Source organism: Lepeophtheirus salmonis, chromosome 10 (assembly GCF_016086655.4).
Source record: "Lepeophtheirus salmonis chromosome 10, UVic_Lsal_1.4, whole genome shotgun sequence".
Lineage (NCBI taxonomy): Eukaryota > Metazoa > Arthropoda > Copepoda > Siphonostomatoida > Caligidae > Lepeophtheirus > Lepeophtheirus salmonis.
In genome coordinates this window covers 18,658,640-18,676,700 of record NC_052140.2, presented here as the reverse complement: position 1 = coordinate 18,676,700, position 18,061 = coordinate 18,658,640, and the positions used below count along the sequence as shown (strand labels likewise).

The window sequence follows — 18,061 nt, the reverse complement described above, 5'->3', positions numbered from 1 at the left end:
AAGAGACTCCTTTTCCACCTGCACAACCTTTTGGCTGAGGTATATTTTGCAAAATAAAGTTTTGCCTAATGTGACTGTTGCTATTCACACAATGGTTTCATTGTGTGAATACAATATACATTTCAATGAAAATTCACTATATCAGGGAGGTCTAACCTTTTATTATAATAGGCCCCATTGCCACTTGAAATATTTTAATAAGGCACCAAACCTATTAAGTTAAATTTAATGAAAAATGCCTACATACCACAAAAATAATAAATACAAATTTATTTCAATTTATGAAGTAATAAAAAAAGACAAAATCTAATCTTTCAAGGCAAATTTATTTAAAAAAAACAATTCTGGAAACCCTGTTAGAATCTCTAAAATACGGGATCCCGTCCAATTTTTTTAAATTTATGCAAGTATTGATGGTGTTCTACGTTTTTTGATGGTATTGCGATAATTTTGCTAAAAAATACAAGATGAAGTGAGAATAAGTAGTCGGCTGCACTTAAACATTAGTCGGGCCGCAATGCAGTCAGTGATCTACAGCTTGGACATCCCTGCAATAGATTATCAAATTGCTTACGATGAAATTGTTTCTAAATCAAATCCTAAATGGACAAATTAATTGAAATGAAATTGTTCCTTAATTAACTCTTTCAGACCCACAAGGAATTAAAAAGGAAATCAAAAATTTATTGATATCTTCGATCATATTAAATTTTTTTTTAAATAACTTGAATAGATTCGCCAAAATTTGATGGGGCACTGGTGTCTCTGAGGGTGTGAATAGTATTTTTTTATTATGTATAAACAAAATACTAAAGATACACTAAGGAATTTAATGCTTAACATTTTTTAGTTATTTTGATATACTTTTTATTTAAAATGAAATTTTGTAATAATTATACTATGAAAAACTGATTAAAATTAATTTAATAACTGCTTTACATGTGAAACATAGCAAAGCAATATCTATATCTTACAAAGTATAAAGCAAGATTACAACCCATACAAATTATCTAAGTTCAATTTTCTATATTTTTGCTTGCACAGTAAGCTTATATTTTTCTTTTTTGTTCAAACTCCGATAAATGTTCACTTTGATTGTCCATTATAATAAATGCATTTTTTTCTGTTTGGCTAGCCGATTGGGTTGCCCTCTTATACCTTCCTAATATTTAATCAGACACTTTTCAATTACAACTTTTAAGTCAAGAAGTGATAATTTATCTGGATATTTAATGTTATAAACGATATTGAATACTCTATCTAGAAGATTCTTAGATAAAATTGTGTTGATGAATGAATCTTAGTAGTATGAAGCAGTTCTTTGATCTACGCGATCGACTCCCCCATGACTTTGTTGTAGAGCTTAAGAGTTGTAGGATAATTATTTTCTTTTAAACCTTTCGTTCAAATAGACTATCACTGATTTTTAATTTATAAGTTTTATCACTCGAATCATCCTTGAGATTATTATAAAAAGTAAAAATTTCGAAGTATCGTAATAATGGCGTGAGTTTTGGGCTTCGGGAGTCAATGAAATATCTTATGCATTCCTTTTTGCGATAACCTTTTCATCAGCTATAACTTAAGTATTAGAATCATATAATGAACTGCTTATGTCTTCTCCATCAATGTATGTTTCGTCTAAAATTTTAAATTTGGTTACTAATAGTTCTAAGCGTTAAAATATCTTCTTCTTGTTTTGTTTTTTTCATTTATGAACATATCTACCCTCAATAATAAAGTATTTATAGAGATATTTTTATGAACATATATTACTTGCTAATCTGTCTACAAATAAAGAATACATTAATATGAATACTCCAAAAGAAAAGAAACCAAAGATACGTGTCTCATCCTGAAAATTTTTTGAAATATAATAAAAAGAGAAAAAAAATCTTTCAAACCCAGAGGGACACAAGAGTCTTAATAATTTTAAACTGACATAACATTTGCATTTGTCATCAAAACATAGAAAAATGACTATACTATACAAATATTAAGAAATCAATAAAAAAATATAAATTATCCATACATGAAAAGCATATGATAGGTATAATGTTATTTTAAGGAATTCCAAAAAATGACATAGTTTGAAGACTTATTTATAACGAATAAAAAGTCCTATGATAAAATATTTTATAAAGTGTAGAGATCTACTATTATTCCTTCTAATAATCTAACAATATCTTAAATGTAATGAAAATTAATGCAAGGACAAATGAAGACATATATGGGACACCAGTGTCCCGTCGATGCAATAGGATTAAATCCTCGATGTTCAAATTGCTTGCAATGAATGATTTAAAATTCAAATTACCCATAAGTATTTTTCCTAACAAAATAAATAAACGCAAATGACAACTCTAATGGAATTTTTATGTATTCGACGGGAATTTGCACATTGCTTGTAACAACTTTATTAAGAATTGTATTTGAGATGACTTACCGGTTTGAAAAAGAAGACCAAAAATTAATGTGGTAACCGTGACAATTTAAACAATGTTTTTATAAGAAGAGGAGATTAGTTGTCAGGAAGTTTCATTGAATTCGTTCTTAGTAGCTATAAGTACAAATTCCAATACCTATGTACATAGGAAGGACATGGGCAAGAATTATTCCACGTTGATCTTTTAATAAATACTTACACTTATAACTCTAAAAAAATCGAAGTTACTTCCAATTTTCTATGAGATTACACACTTTTATTACATTATACTTCGATGTTCTCTATTTAATAATCAAAAATATTGATAGGATGTTTGGCAAATATAAAATCATTTTCATGTTGCACCAACAAAAATTCTCATAGGCGTTCATAGTCATTTTTTTACAATTTTAACAATGCAATGGTATTTGATTTTTATGATATAATAAACTAAATATTGATATAATAATAATATTAGTCTATCCGACATACAAATTATGATAAATTTTCATCAATCACCTAACATATAATTAAGTTAAAAAATATATAATAGATAATATTATTATGCCGATATATTAATTAAGATAATAATCATGTCATCATTAATATTAATTAGATATTTATTTATAATTGCTAAAAAAATATTAATAAGCTTTATGAGCTGTGGATATATATTTAGTCGATGCATTTATTGCATAACGAATTCGACCACAATTATATATATCTTATTATATATATAACTTCAAATTAAAATCTAAGCATGGATATTATATTTTCTTTGAGGGAATCAGGAATACTGAATTTAAAAAGTTGTCGTTTGCATGTCAATATACATTATGTATATAGGTCCGGAAGTAAAACGTGGACTTTCGAGCTTTCCTGACCTTTGTCAGATGGTGCTGTGGTGTATGTCTGTTGATAAGGGTTGTATCAGTCCTTGTTTAAGATCAAAGACTGTGGCCCACTCCAGTGTGTTACAATAAAATACAGTCCTACATGTCTGTCATTCAAGAAGTTAAAATCAATCCCTCTTGACTTGAGGGCGTTTTTGCTTCTTTCATTATTCTGTTATATAATGGAATAGATTATATAATATTACAAAGCATTAAAGTATGTTCGTATTATAATACCAATAATAATATTTTTTTTTGCAAGATATGTTCAATAATCTTAACACATATTTACCAAATCATTTATCTTAATAAATCAAGGATATTTTTATGAAAAATTATAAAGGCTCACAGTTAAGGACCTGACCGAATGAATAAGGACTGATACAATACTACATATGATGACACTCTCAAGGTGCCCTTCGGGGCCCATTTGATGGTCCTAGTAACTACAAAAAAGTCGTTGGGAAGGCCATTCATCGATTAAGTGGGTTCTTCATTGGTCTTCTTCTTCGGATCCTTCTTTTAATTGTGCTGTCCACTTACTGCTCTTCCGGAAAGATCTTCTCTATCATTCTTCATCTTGGCAATCATGAAAGCCAGGCTTCTTGAGGCCTCCACAATGTCCATAATCACCACCACTAAACTTCAGCATTGAAGAGATCCGAGAGTAGTTGATCATTGTCTTCCTTCTCCCTCAGAGGATAAAAGGTTTATTTATGTTTTTATTGCCGAGTTCTTTGATTTTTTTTTCCTTTGAAACATGAACACTTAATAATTCAATAGTTAGTGAAGTTTGAGTAATTGAAATTATTTCAATTTGTAAACCATACACAATTAACTGCAAAACAAGACAAAATTGAGCTCTTTAGATTATGCACAAGTCGAGAAAATGACATTTGAACGTAATTGACGAATTTTTAGCAGTTGATTGTCTCAAGAAACACTGTCTACTCCGTTAGCAAGTCCGAAACGTTTGAGAGGAAAGGGCTCAGACAAAAAGGCAAAACTGGACCCGGTCGAGGTAAAGCAAACACCTCCGGCCAATTCTCTCAAGTCCTTGAGGGCCCATGCAAGCGAGATCAGGATTTCACTCCAAACTGTCCAAAGAGATATCCAAAAAGAGGATGGAAATACCTTTGTGAGGGTGAAAAGTTCACTTTTGACATCAGTAATGAAAGAAACCCATCTTCTCCGTTCCAAGACTCTTTTCAGGTATTTTGAACTCTATTTTGACACTTTTTGGGCCTTTAATCCCTGATTACAATCCCCTTAATTACACCTTTTGGGTACATGTTAAGGGGAAGGCCTGTAGTATCCATCATCTAACACTAAGGCCCTCAAAGCCACTGTCAGCCAGCACTGGGACGCCATTAAAGAGGTCTAAATCTTCAGAGGGTGCCAGGCCTTCCACCGCCGCCTGGAAGACATCATTGTCGCTAAGGATGGCTACATAATTGATAAAGAGAGCTTAGACACACAACTATATATGTATAGTATTAGTTTTGTTGAAATTGTATTGTTAATTATGATATTATTTCTTTTTGAAGTTTAAATTTTAAAGTGGTCAGATTTTTATGAACCACCCAGTAGTTCCTCCAGACATTCATTATACAATTGTCTTGATTCAATTCCGGTTTTAATTTGTAAAAAAATATACTAATATAAAAAATAAAGCTTTAGTGGGTCAAAAAAGGGAGAGAAAAAATAGTTTGCGTTCCATTTGTAGAATATTACATGGTTAATGACATATTTTCCCTTCACAAATGTTTCTCCTATATGACATTTGAAGAATACATTTCTAAGCAATACAAAATTGTTTCTTTATTCATATTGTTATCTTGAATATTTTGTCAGAAAGACGAATGGCTTGTCATTTATCATTTGACTTGCCAAAAAAATATATATTTTAATTACACAAATAGTATTCCCTTCTTCCTTTAATATAAATTTCTTACAAAATATTTTCAAGTATTTCATTATTGTAGACGTTTCTGCTCCTTCATACAGAAAGTCAAAAACTTTGAATGAAATGGAAGTCTTATAATAAAATTGTATTTAACTACAGCTTGGAGTAAAAAATCAAGGAGGACTCCACCAAATCGATGAGTCGCCTCGACAACAATTTTTTTGTGGTTCCTGAACCATCAGAAGGGCCGTGAAGAATGACTTAGGATTGCCCTCTTACCCAAGGACCCCACACAGCCTTCTGACAGAGGTTGTGAAGGCCATGAGACTTTAATATCCATTTTTTGCTACCTATCCCTGTAACCAGCTTCGATCTTGGTCTCAGGGGGCTATTGAATTAAAAAAAAATAGTTTTCTTATTTAATTCAAAAGTAGATAAACAATATCCACAAATTTTTTCCTATGTTAAATGTGCTTTCAATCAGGCCTGGGACGTTATTCTTAATACTATTAATGCAAAATTATTCTAACATATTCTTAATTATACTTAAAATTTTTCGAATCAAAAGATATAAAATAAAATTGTACGTTAGTAAAAAAACTTGAATCTATCTAGCTGAACACAATACCGGGCCGTGCAGAAATATTTACCGATTTTTTTTCTGAACATATTGCCGACAATAATGACATTTCGAATGACTTGAGAAACAATTTATTCATGCCTTTTTAGAATAATAAAATAGTTTGTGATCAAATTTAATCAATGTAGCCACCATTTGACTCAATGTCACTGGTCAGGCGACGTCTGAAGCTGCCACAGACTTGCTGGATGTAATCGGCGTCCATGGAGGCCCAGGCCTTGTTGACAGCAGCCTTTAAGGCATTTATGTTCTTGTGTCGTTTTTTGCAGGCCTTTGTCTCTACGTGCGCCTAGATAGAGAAGTCTAGTGGGTTCAGATCTGGGCTCTGAGGGGGCCAGTAGTCCTTGGCCAAAAGTTCCTGTTGTCCTTGAGCCACTCCTGAGCTTTCTTGGAAGCGTGGGCGGGTACTCCATCTTGTTGCAAAACCCAAGGAGAGTTGCCGACTTTGGATTTGATCCACGGAAGGACCTTGGACGCCAGAATATTCACATAATCCTCCGCTGTTAATCTAAGCCAGTGGGGAACCATACCGGCTTCATGGCCTTCCTGTTGGATCTCCAAACATTTCCAAAGCTCACAACACGGCCATTTTGCCTGTTGAAAACAGGATTGACCGTAAAAGTTTTCTCATCTGAAAAAATGATGATGTGTCCAGATGAGTTTTTGATATTATTCAAGATTTTCTTTTCACGCTCAAGTCTGACTTTCTCGCTGACGTTCAATTAGCAGAGGGCGTTCAGTACGTCTCAGGGACTTTCCTCCAGCCCTTTTCAATGCCCTTGAAACAGTTGATGTCGACATTCCCATCTTTCTGGCCATGTCGGCAATGTACCTGTTGGGAGTCCTCATGAACACTGCCTTTACTTGCCTTGTTGAGACAGTGGGCTTGCTTCTTGCCCCGGGGGAATACTTGAGTTCACCCCCAGCCTCCAAGCACTTGGAAACGTTGTAAATTGTCTTCAACGAGGCCCAACCTGTTCCTTAATGTTGTTATGAGGCACTCCCGCTCGGAGGAGGGCTGCAATTTCGATCCTCTTTGTTTCCTGATTGGACATGGTCTCACGTGTGGAAGTTGTTACGCTCACACAGGAAGGATTTTTGTTTATTTTAACAGTAAAATACGAAACAATCAGGTTTGTTGCCACAAAACCTCTTAAAAAGTATATCTACCTCATCGGTAAATAATTTTGCACAGCCCGGTAGACCTTTTCAAAAAAATATTTTTATATATTGTTATATAGGCGTACTTGTTTTAATGCTATTGAATATCAAAAGTATCAATATTGATTTTTTTTTTTTTGGTAAGAGTTTCAAAAACTCTGCTTCATGTGCTTCAAAAATGTGAAAAATGCCTATTTTAATGTTATATTATAGTTTCAAATCAAAACAATTGTTAATTTTTGTTAAAAAATGTAACTATAATTTAAACTTCAAATCATTTAAATAATTTCCTACTTTGGTTTTGTTTTGTAGATCAATAATTTATAATTTAGAAAAGAGAGGGAAATCAACACACAGAATATTAATTCTTTTTCTTCAATTTTATTATATTTCTACATATCATCCTAAACATAAAAATTATTTAATATGGATTTTAATCCGGAATTGCGTTTTTTTAACAAGTTTAGTTTAACTTCCTAACCAAGATCTACAACTAAAATTTTTAAAATATTTGATTATTTGCCTGACCAACATGGTTCACCTTGAAGTCGTTGACTATAAGCTTCAGAGCTGTAAAAAACTAGATTGATCAGTTAGGGCAGTAGCAGAAAAGGTTTTACCGATGTATCAAATCCATTACGGTCGATGTTGAGGATCCTGATGTTAAAAAAAGTATATCTCACAGCTGAAACAAAAAAATATCAATATTATGTCTCCTTTAAATCTTTGTTCCTTATTTATAAGTATCTTTGCGATATAACTTTTGCGTTAAGCACACCAAAGTTTAATGCTCTTACTTGGAAGACACACTCACTCTTATTGCAATCTGCTAATCCAAAAAGAATTCACATAATGATGTATTCCCAAATCAATACCTTCTATGGTTCAATGAGAGAAAATGTACCAGGATATATAGAAAACCGAGAGGCAGTTCATACATGAATAATGGAATTGTACAATTTAGATATATTACTCTAAAAACAATATTCTTTTGGAAATTTACAATCTGTGATATTTTTCCTTCTAAAAAAAAAAAAAAAAAAAAGAAGTCTTTTTTATAAAAAGTTCTATCAACAATTGTTAAAACACTACTTTTTTTTTGGTTTAGAGTCTTCGGAAAACCTACGTCATGGGCCTGAAAAGATGTGAACCACTGCCTATTCTTAGAGTTCTTTCATAATTATATTGCTATTTTGCATTTTCATGTTAGTGTGTTTTTTTGGTTTTTGTTACTGTAACAACATAAAAATAATCTTTATGTTAGTTTACTAAGTATATTTTCTGGCCTAAAAAAATATACTAAAACTAACAGTAGCTTAATTAATATATTATATAAGTAATTTTATGCAATGAATCTAAAATATTTTATTTAAATAAGTCAATAATTATTAATAAATTTGATTTATTAGAATGTGAAATTTAGGGATAGGCATTTAAATGTTAGATGGTCAGGAATTAACATGTCAGAAAATCAAGGATATATTTTATATACTTTTTGAATGTACAAATAATGCCTATGTACAAAATATATTTTGATATCTGTATTTTTTCAAACTTTTTCGCGTCAATATTACAAATCAAATATACTTTTATTTTTCCTTGTTTTCAGAACTTTTTTAACCACGTGGGAAATTGCCTTGATTTGTATATTCTCCATCATTGGTCTGTTTCTACTCATTGGACTACTATTCTATTTATGCCGCTATGGTTGTGTTTTACCTCGTTGCTGTAAAAGAAAGGAAAAATATATATCTGAAACCCAATTACAAAGAGAGAAGAAAATTGGAGAAATATGGCAGACGCGATATCAACCTGTCCGAGCTTGAGATATATAATTATAGCACTAGTCAACACATGTTTGCCTTTGGATTTAGATGTTGTGTTCCTGATTCCTGTTACTTGTATAAACTAAAAAAATATATATCTAATGTTAGGCGAGATTTAGTGTTCTTGAAGCTTAAAGGGATTTTATGTACTAACAATAGCTCAAAAAATATACAAAACAATTATTTTAAGCAAATAATTTTGGTTAACTTTTAAATTAGTAAATTTCTTACGATGTTCTCTTTTATTATTATAAAGTAGGATGTTTTGAATTTTTCACAAACTATGATTTTTATCAATGCCATCTAAAATGGTGAACTTTTTAGAATTTCTAAGAAAATGCCGATTTTTTGGTACTTATGAGACAGTTTCTCTTACTAAGAAAAATCTAAAAATAAAATTTAAATCTGAATACATGTACTAACGAAATGACATATCCTTTTAGTAAGATCTTTCAAGGCAGAAAAGAACATTAAAATTTTGTGGGAAAAAATATTTTTCAAAAATTACTTTGTACGCCAAAAACCAGAAATTTTGGGTTATAAAACCATTATCATGACTTTCGGATTTAAAATATCAGGAGCACAGTATCTCAAACGTTGCAATTTTTTTGATTTGTGTGTATTGAGAAGAAATAATTTAAATTATACACATATATATCTATCAAAAAAATATATACTGTACTTATGTAAATTAATTTGTAAATGAAAATTGATCAACCCAAATAATATTTGTATGTTCAGTCCGACTCGTAATTTTATAAACATGGGCATTTAACTTTTTTTTTTCAATTGTATAAAACTGTGTACTTGCGTTATAATGAATAATACAATCTATGAGATACTTTCACAATGTTTTAATTATTTATAGTTTTATAATACGTATATAGAGCGTCCCAATATCAATATTTTTTGTATAGGTTACTGTACTATTACCGATGTTAGTACTTTGGTAATTTTTGATATTTTTCAAAAGATTTGTTGGTGAACTGGGATATTATACACCCCATGTTTAGTAAATAATGCTTAAAATCCATCGGAATTTATATTTTATTCCTGATAGTTTTTGGTATGATCTGAATACCTTAAATCTGATCTTATTTTTACATTATTTATCTTAATGAATGCCATAAATTCGGTACTTTGTTTCCTTTTTTGATTTTTAAGATTTTTCTTTTTCTAATGTATACACGGAGACATCCTACGGTGGCTACACAATGGCTACATGATCCATTGAAATCTGAACACTTTGAATTTTAAACCTCAACAAGATATAATGTATTGATGTATTTAATGTATCTCATAATCATTAATGCAGCCTCTCTTAGAGACAAGGATTACATTTAGTTGGCAGAAGGCCTGGCACCCACTGTAAATGTAGTCCTCTGTTAATGTGTCTAAGTGCTTGATGACAGTGGCTTTAAGGGGCTGGGTGTTTGGATGACATTGTTTGGGTCAACCCCATTAGTGACAATTCTTCGTATGTGATCCAATAAGATGGAGCATCTGACACACCGTAGGAGGTAAAAACCAGTAGGGCTAAATAACTAAATGCACTTCTGGACAAAGGACTTCTGGCAGCCGCAGAGCTTAGACCCAAACTCTTTAGACAAATCCATCCAGGCACACGTAGCAACTAAGGCTTGCAGAAGAATCCAAAGCAGCAAACGCGTGAAGAAGACCTCTGTCAAGAAGGTCTGCTACTAAATGAGCACCAAGGACATCCAGAGAGTTAGCAGTATCTTCTGATACCACCATTCAGAAGGAGGCTACATTAACTAAAATATGTTCCTTAGATTCAATTAATAATTTGTAGTTAATAAACTTGTATGTAAATTCACCCAGGATCTTACCATGGACTTCACTACATTTTTGTGTTAAAATGGGGCAATTATAACGGTTGACCCGGTAAATTTTCTGAATATATTTTCAATAGTATGAGAGCTTTAAACGGAGTGATAGCTCTAATGCTTCACACTAAATGTTCCTCTAATAGTATTTTTGATTTTAGAAGCAGTGTTAAATGATTATATTTCTTTATTTAATTGCTTAAATGGAAAAGGTGTAATATTTTAAAATAATTTATTTATCAGAGAAACACCAGGTTCGGATTTAAACACCTACATTTTTGTATCTTTATCATGAAATTATTTATTTTCTTTAATATATTTGTAAAACAATTATTTGATTCTTGGAAATAAACAACATTTGATTGATTGAATTACAATCAAGGATATATTATGAAATAATTAAATATGATATTTAACAGATATTTCTAGTAAGTTATAAACCCTAGAGAAATCCTCCAAAAAGGGTAATCTCAGAAAAACTCTTTTACTGTACATTGAATTATATTGCTGACGTATAAGACATTATGAACACCTTGGCTCTATGGATTTATGTCGACCTCTGGCAGACATTATCTATTTAATAAACAGTTGTACATGATTGGTTTAAACTAATGAATAAAGTTTACCCATATATTAAAAAGTTTTCATCTGTTAGTTGTAGAGTTGAGCAAACGCTTAGCACATAAGCCATATAATTAGAACCATAATCTTTTTATTACTTGAAAGCTAAATTTGATGGCATTCAATTATTTATACTGATATCTTCCTCTTGTTAAAACCCTGGCCACACGGTGCCGGAAGCTTTAGCAGGGCCGGGCGGCATCATGAGGATCCAGTGTTGTCATTGTAAATTGTCTTCTTCAAGGCTTCATAGACGAATAATAAATGGCACAGGTCTCACGCTCAACCCTCGCCAGAGATATAAATTGCATGGATTCTTGACCAAGATGTTGACAGCCCTAAATACGGGCTCTAAAAGTAGAGTTATTTTGAGGGCAAATTTTTTTTTTGCCTTTGTGTGCAGGAGCACAGTCTTGTAGGTATGTGTTATTTTTTCTTTGGTCAAAACCAGAATTTGTAACATAGGCTAAATTAATGTAATTAAATATTTTTCTTAAATATTGTTCGTTTGCTTTTCCTTTTGATTTCTTGGATGTTTACTTTTTTTCAATGGAAGGCCTCTGTCGTAAAATCACAGCTATAATATAATCTAAGAAACTTCATCAAAACTAATGGGTCCTAATTCGATTTCCAAAATTTTTGCAAATAAATTCGTATTTCATAGAATATGTCATCACAATTATATTTTAATAATTGTTTTACTATAAAAATAACATATTTCATCTTTTTGAAACTTCAGACTCTTGTTGCTAAGATTTTTTTTTCGTGAAGTCTTATATTCAAGTATTTTTAGCATTTTGATTAAAATTTACTATGCAAAATGGTTGGAATATTTAAAAAAATGAAAGAATATTTTATTATTTTAATTGTTCAACTGTTTATTATTTAATTAAATATGTATATACGCAGTATATTTTTATCCACTTCACTTACATAGTTGTAAAAAGAATGTTCACTCAATGAGGGTTATATGGATTGAAAGATATAATTAGGAAAATGATTACCTTGATTAACTTACTATTCTCTATAAAGACTTAGACTCGAGACTTGCAAATTCATTACATATTTTGAATAATTGTAATTTGACGTCATCTCAGAATCAAATATTCAATACTTTAATTTGACTCGATAGCTAAGCCATGCAAATTGACTTGGACTCAAAAACTAGTATCAGTTAATTCAAATAAAGCTTTAACACTCAAGATACAGGTATTATTAAAAAATATGGACTTGAAATTAAATTCAAAATAAATTTGAGAACTTGAACTGGATAATAAATAGTTTCCATAAACCTTAAAATAACAATAATAATATTTAAGTAGTTTTGATAGTTTTTAGAATCTATCTATTGAAAAAGGTGTTGATGCACTCGTCGGGTGATATTTATTTTAATAATTACTATTTATTATTATCAAAAGTTATTTCTATTGGTTGAAGATGTATTATTAAACAGATTCTTATATGAAGAAATTTAGTATTTAGTTAGAATTTTAGAATAACTTCATAACAAGAATAGTTTGATTCTTTTATTTATAATTTTTCTTGCTTGAAGACAGAAACAGATTATTATCTAGACTTGAACAATTTTCCATGATTACTTCTTTGATTTCATAATGAATAAGTAACCTGTTTTAGGCAGAATAAAATTGTCCAACAGAAAGATTGTTATGTTAATTATGTTCATTGGAGGGACAATTGGTACAAAAAAAAGTTGAAAAAGTTTTTACTGAATTTTTAGGTTTATATGTTTCTCAGGTAATTAATTTCAACATGAGAATCAAGCAGATGTACTGGTATGAAGCTCCTGATTGCCCCTTAAAATTTGAATATCAACATGACGATAATTTTATATATCAAATCCTGTATTTAATTAATATAAAACTCAATTGTAGCTGTAGAGACAGAAAATTTATCAAGGTTAAGATTTTTGTTAAAATGTCCATAAGGCATCAACTACACTTCTTAAACTATTAGGTTAGCCTGATTTACTTTTATTGTCATCCTTCCCTGTGTTCCTCTCTTTCTGATTTTTCAACAACTGAAAAGAAACAAAATAATTTATGACAAGTTTTAAGAGTGACATATATCAAATATATAAGCAACATACATGTCAGGATTTAAATATGGGTATGTGTTGTTTTAATATCATCTGTATGAAGGACACCTCTAAGGGAATAGAACTTGGCAAAATTGAATATAAGTCTAATACAGGAACTAGCAGCCGAATATAAAAAAACTTTATTCATAGTTATTAGGAATGCTGAATGTGACTGAAGAAATAAAAATATTTCTTACTTCAAATAATGAAATAAATATGTAGCTGTTTTTTTCTCCTTCTGAAGCTTTCAGTTTTGTTCTTTTTGATTTCTTAGAGTTGAATTTTTTCTAAAAGGACAAACAAGATATATCCATATGTAACATACACAACTTCATCAAAACTGAATTGTACTAATTTGATTTCCAAAATACCAATTAAGAAGAAATTAATCTATTTAATTTTTTATGAAACTTAAATATTTATTATTTTTATTAAAATAATAACAAATTATGTCTTGCTAATATCCCGAACTTCTGTTACTAAGATTACTTGAAAATAAAGTGTCTTTTATTAGTAATAAGTAAGTCTTATTACTAGTAAAAGTACATTTTTTTAACATTTTAATTGATATTTACGAGTCCTAAATGAATGATAAAATTAGAAAAAGGATATAAAATTTAAATGACGTAATTATTATTATCGTTCAATTGTTAATCATAGAATTAATTACTTATAATTATTGAGATTTTTGACTCAATTTACTAACTGCGTTGCAAAAAATGAATTTCCATTGAGAAATAGTTAAATGTGAAATAAAACAGAGTTATTTTAATTTATTTCTTCGGTTTATTATTATAATCTACATACAAAAACATATTATAAAATATATATGGTTCCAATTGACCCATTATAATCTTATACACTGATTTACAAAATTTTATACGAATAATTTAAAAAATATATATTTTTTCCCATATTTATAAAGAATATAAGTTAACGATATCATACTTTTGTCCATGTAAGCTTCGAAAAGCAAATATAATTGCTGTTTCTTTAGTAAATAATTACTTACTAAAAGTAAAAATGAATATACGCTATAGTATAATGCAATTTCTTAGTTTTTTCATATAAGAATCAATTAATCCATATATGCAATCGATAAACCATAAATGTTTTTGATTTTATTGTTCATTCTGATTTGCCAAGAAAAATAATAAATAATAAAACCCATATTTTTTGTTGAAGACATAAACAGATGCGGAAGTGAATTTATACGTTGGTCAAATAGATTTAGATAATTTCATATGTGCAATCCATTGAATGGTATTTTAATTACTAAATGAGGCGATGGGATAATGTAATAAAAATAATCCAATATAATATAAAGTGTTTTATAATTTCCAACTGTTAATTCAATGAAAGATTGTTGTCAAAATTTGACACTTGGCCAAATAAATTATTAAAGGTTTCGTAGAATCATTTTTGAAGTATCTTCCGTGTATTATTTAATATATTCTTTTTATGTTACTTAAGTTTATTTCATTATTCATAATTGATGACAACAATTAAATATATTTAATGGTTATAGAACGTTTTAGTTGAATACTAATGTCTAAGCTTTGAAGTTGTCAATTGAATATTTGTAACGTCTATATAAACGTAGCAAGCAACAACACTTTAACAAATAATAATGAAAAATAAAGTTTCAATATTAAATCTTCTTTGCTACGTTTTTCTCACAAATGTAGTGACAAAAATTAATAATTTGTACGTGTATTTCCGTGCCATTAAAACATATTTTAGGACACTATATTATTCATCATTTAATCTGTTCATGTATTTATCATATGTGGAAATCTCTTAATATATAAAATAGAATTTGTATGTGCCTGTCTGTGTGATGTACCTTATAAGTGCCCACACTGTTGGACCTAAGAGCTGATATTTTGTATGGGTGCTTCCTTTAAACATGTTCAGAATAACACAGGGCTGCTAATTGGGGGATCAAGCAAGGGGACTTATTATACACCCATAACAAAAAAAAACATTTTTTCGGAGATCCGGATTGAGTTATAAATTAAAAAAATTAACAAGCGTCTAAAAAACCATAAAATAATACCAGTAACTACGTTTTCTAAATTGATTAAAAACAAAAAAGTTATGGGCAAAAAAATCTGTAAATATTGCGATTGCGTTATTTTCAGATGCAAAAAAAAAAAGATCTCGTAATGAAATATTGGATTCGAAAATAAATTAATGTTTGTTGAAATTTGTCAGGAGATTCATTTGTATATTTATATTTAACATTAATGTTTAACTGAAATATATTTCATTTTCTGCATATTTTTCATTCAACGTCAATATATAAAAATAAATGGTACAAAACTATACATAAAATTAAATCTCTAACATTACATTTTAGACTTGAAATTTTCAGAACATTTTATCACATACTTTTTGCAAATAAGAATATTATAATAGAGCAAATCATTGAGGGTTATTTTTTCAAAATTATTATCCCTAGCTTTGGTTTTTAAAGTACGAGAAGATATCAGTAGGTGCGAGGTCATCGTATAAAAAGATGAAAACCTGTATGTGTATAACTTTAGAATGTACCTTTGTATATCATGTATCTATATCGGTATCAATAGAATCATCTATCATTAGAAACATCGTAAGTTGATAGCTCAACATGGCCAGCCAACAAATAAAGTACTTTAACCATTAATGAAGGCAAATCTAATTTGTCAAGTTACAGCACTTAAGAACTTTATGGGAGGAGTGTAATCCTCCAAAGTCAAGGATGCCATACATGAAATGGGGACGAGATTCAACTCAGAGTTGAAATGGGAAGAAGAGAAAGCCAAGACTAAGGAGATTATTCTTCAAAAGTTATCAGAAACAGCATATAAATTAAGGGTATCGATCCTGAAACTATCCAAAAAGTTCATAAACTAAAAAAAAATAACCCTACCTTCTATGAAGTCAAAACTGCAAAAAAAAAAAAAAAAAAAAAAAAAAAAAAAAAAGGAATAAAGATTTCATGCCAGAGGGACTCACGAAAGACTCGCCACTGGTTGAATTTATATCATGGTGGACAAGTTACGAGCTCTACTATTTCACAAATAAGATAGTGCAAATGAGCAAAGCATATCAACAAGGATATTTAAAAATGTGTATTGATTTGAAATTACAAAGTATAATTTCATTCACAACAACTCCAGACACTCCAATAATGGGTATCGGAGGATATTTAGATGAAATATACAAAAAAATTATTCATGCAAACTGCAATCACAAATTTATTAGAGAGACATGGTTTGAATTTAAATGCCATGATTTCCGTTGGATGTGACAAAACTGCAACTTACACCAGTTGGAAAAGTGGTGTGATTCAATATTTAGAGAGACTGTTACAATGGTGCATTTGTATGCTTCATGCCAATGAGTTACCCCTTATTCATTTATTTTTGAGCTTAGATGCTGTCACTTGGGAACTTACAAAATATTACGGGCCAGTTAGAAAACGATTGGCTGGCTATGAAAATGAAACTGTTGTTCCTTTTTATACAGTGACTGGTAATTTCCCTAATTTGTCAAAGAATGTGGCCGATCAACCAAGTACAAATCAAAAATACCTCTATAAAATATGTCAAGCCTTTTCAACTGGTTCCTGTACTCCTGAGCTGGTAAGCTATAAACCTAGGAAATTCGTACACTCAAGTGCTCAAAGTCTATGTTAATATTATGTCATCTATGAAAGCATTTTTTAAGTCTAAGGCTTCATTTTTCACATTGAAAAAAAGAGAATCTAATAAACCAAAGGATAAACAAAGGATAGTTTTTCAAGTTAAACAGTTTATCAAACTAATTAACCTTGGATTTAAAATTGCTAGATATACAAATAAATCATGCACAATCCCTTATAAAAATGGATAAGAAGTTGTATTTAATATAATTTAATGTTTTTAGGAGTAAGAAAAAGACGATTGGTGACAAAATATTAATTCAAAGAAATAAGGATCACCTTTATTAATGTAAGAATATAAACAATAAAGAGTTAAAAAATCATAACAAAAAATTATATTTTTATAAAAAAAAACCATTAATATATTTTTTTTTTTTTTTAGAAAAAAATTTAGGAATATAAATTAATTTATTAAAAAAAGATGATCAACTTTCTGACACAGCTTCAACCCTCAATAAAAAAACTTACAAGAGACCCCTGGGAATGTAGGTCAGTTGTTTTTAACTAAATTTTGGCTTTAAGTTTTTATTCCTTAAAATGTTTAAATATACCGAATTACCTTTATTTATATAAAAAAAATTAGTATAGGGACAATAATAATCGGAATTAAAGTTTATGTTTAGTACCAAAAAAATATATACATTATTGTTTTTAGTTAAAAAAAATTGATAATCATGTTAGTTTTTTGAGCTGGTTTCATAAAATGATTTTAAAGATATGAAAAAATAGTTTCAAATTTGTCAAACAATATTCAACCTCTTAAAGTACCAACTAGGTATATTAGAATCATAATGTCATATTGATTGTGTTGTATTATTTATTAAATATTTTGTGGTGTTTTGTAATTTTGCCACAAGACGTTTTGCTTTAAACAATTTTATCTAAGATATTTCGCCTTAATATATTAATAAATGATATTTATAACTGGTAATTATTTATTTTTGATTGAAAATGAA

The 18,061-nt window shown here is 29.6% G+C and overlaps 1 protein-coding gene across 12 annotated transcripts in view; it reads left to right on the top strand.

The window, feature by feature from the left end:
* LOC121125441 (uncharacterized) overlaps positions 1–9,698 on the top strand; it is a 189,384-nt gene extending 179,686 nt beyond the window's left edge. For all 12 annotated transcript variants that reach the window (XR_011781991.1, XR_011781993.1, XR_011781997.1 and 9 more), the window contains one exon: positions 8,635–9,698. Coding sequence is in view for 1 of the 12 variants with exons in the window: in XM_071891334.1 (XP_071747435.1) it covers positions 8,635–8,851 (217 nt within the window). In the remaining 11 variants the exon portion in view is untranslated. The remainder of the gene's footprint in view (positions 1–8,634) is intronic.
* The last annotated feature ends 8,363 nt before the right edge of the window (positions 9,699–18,061 follow it).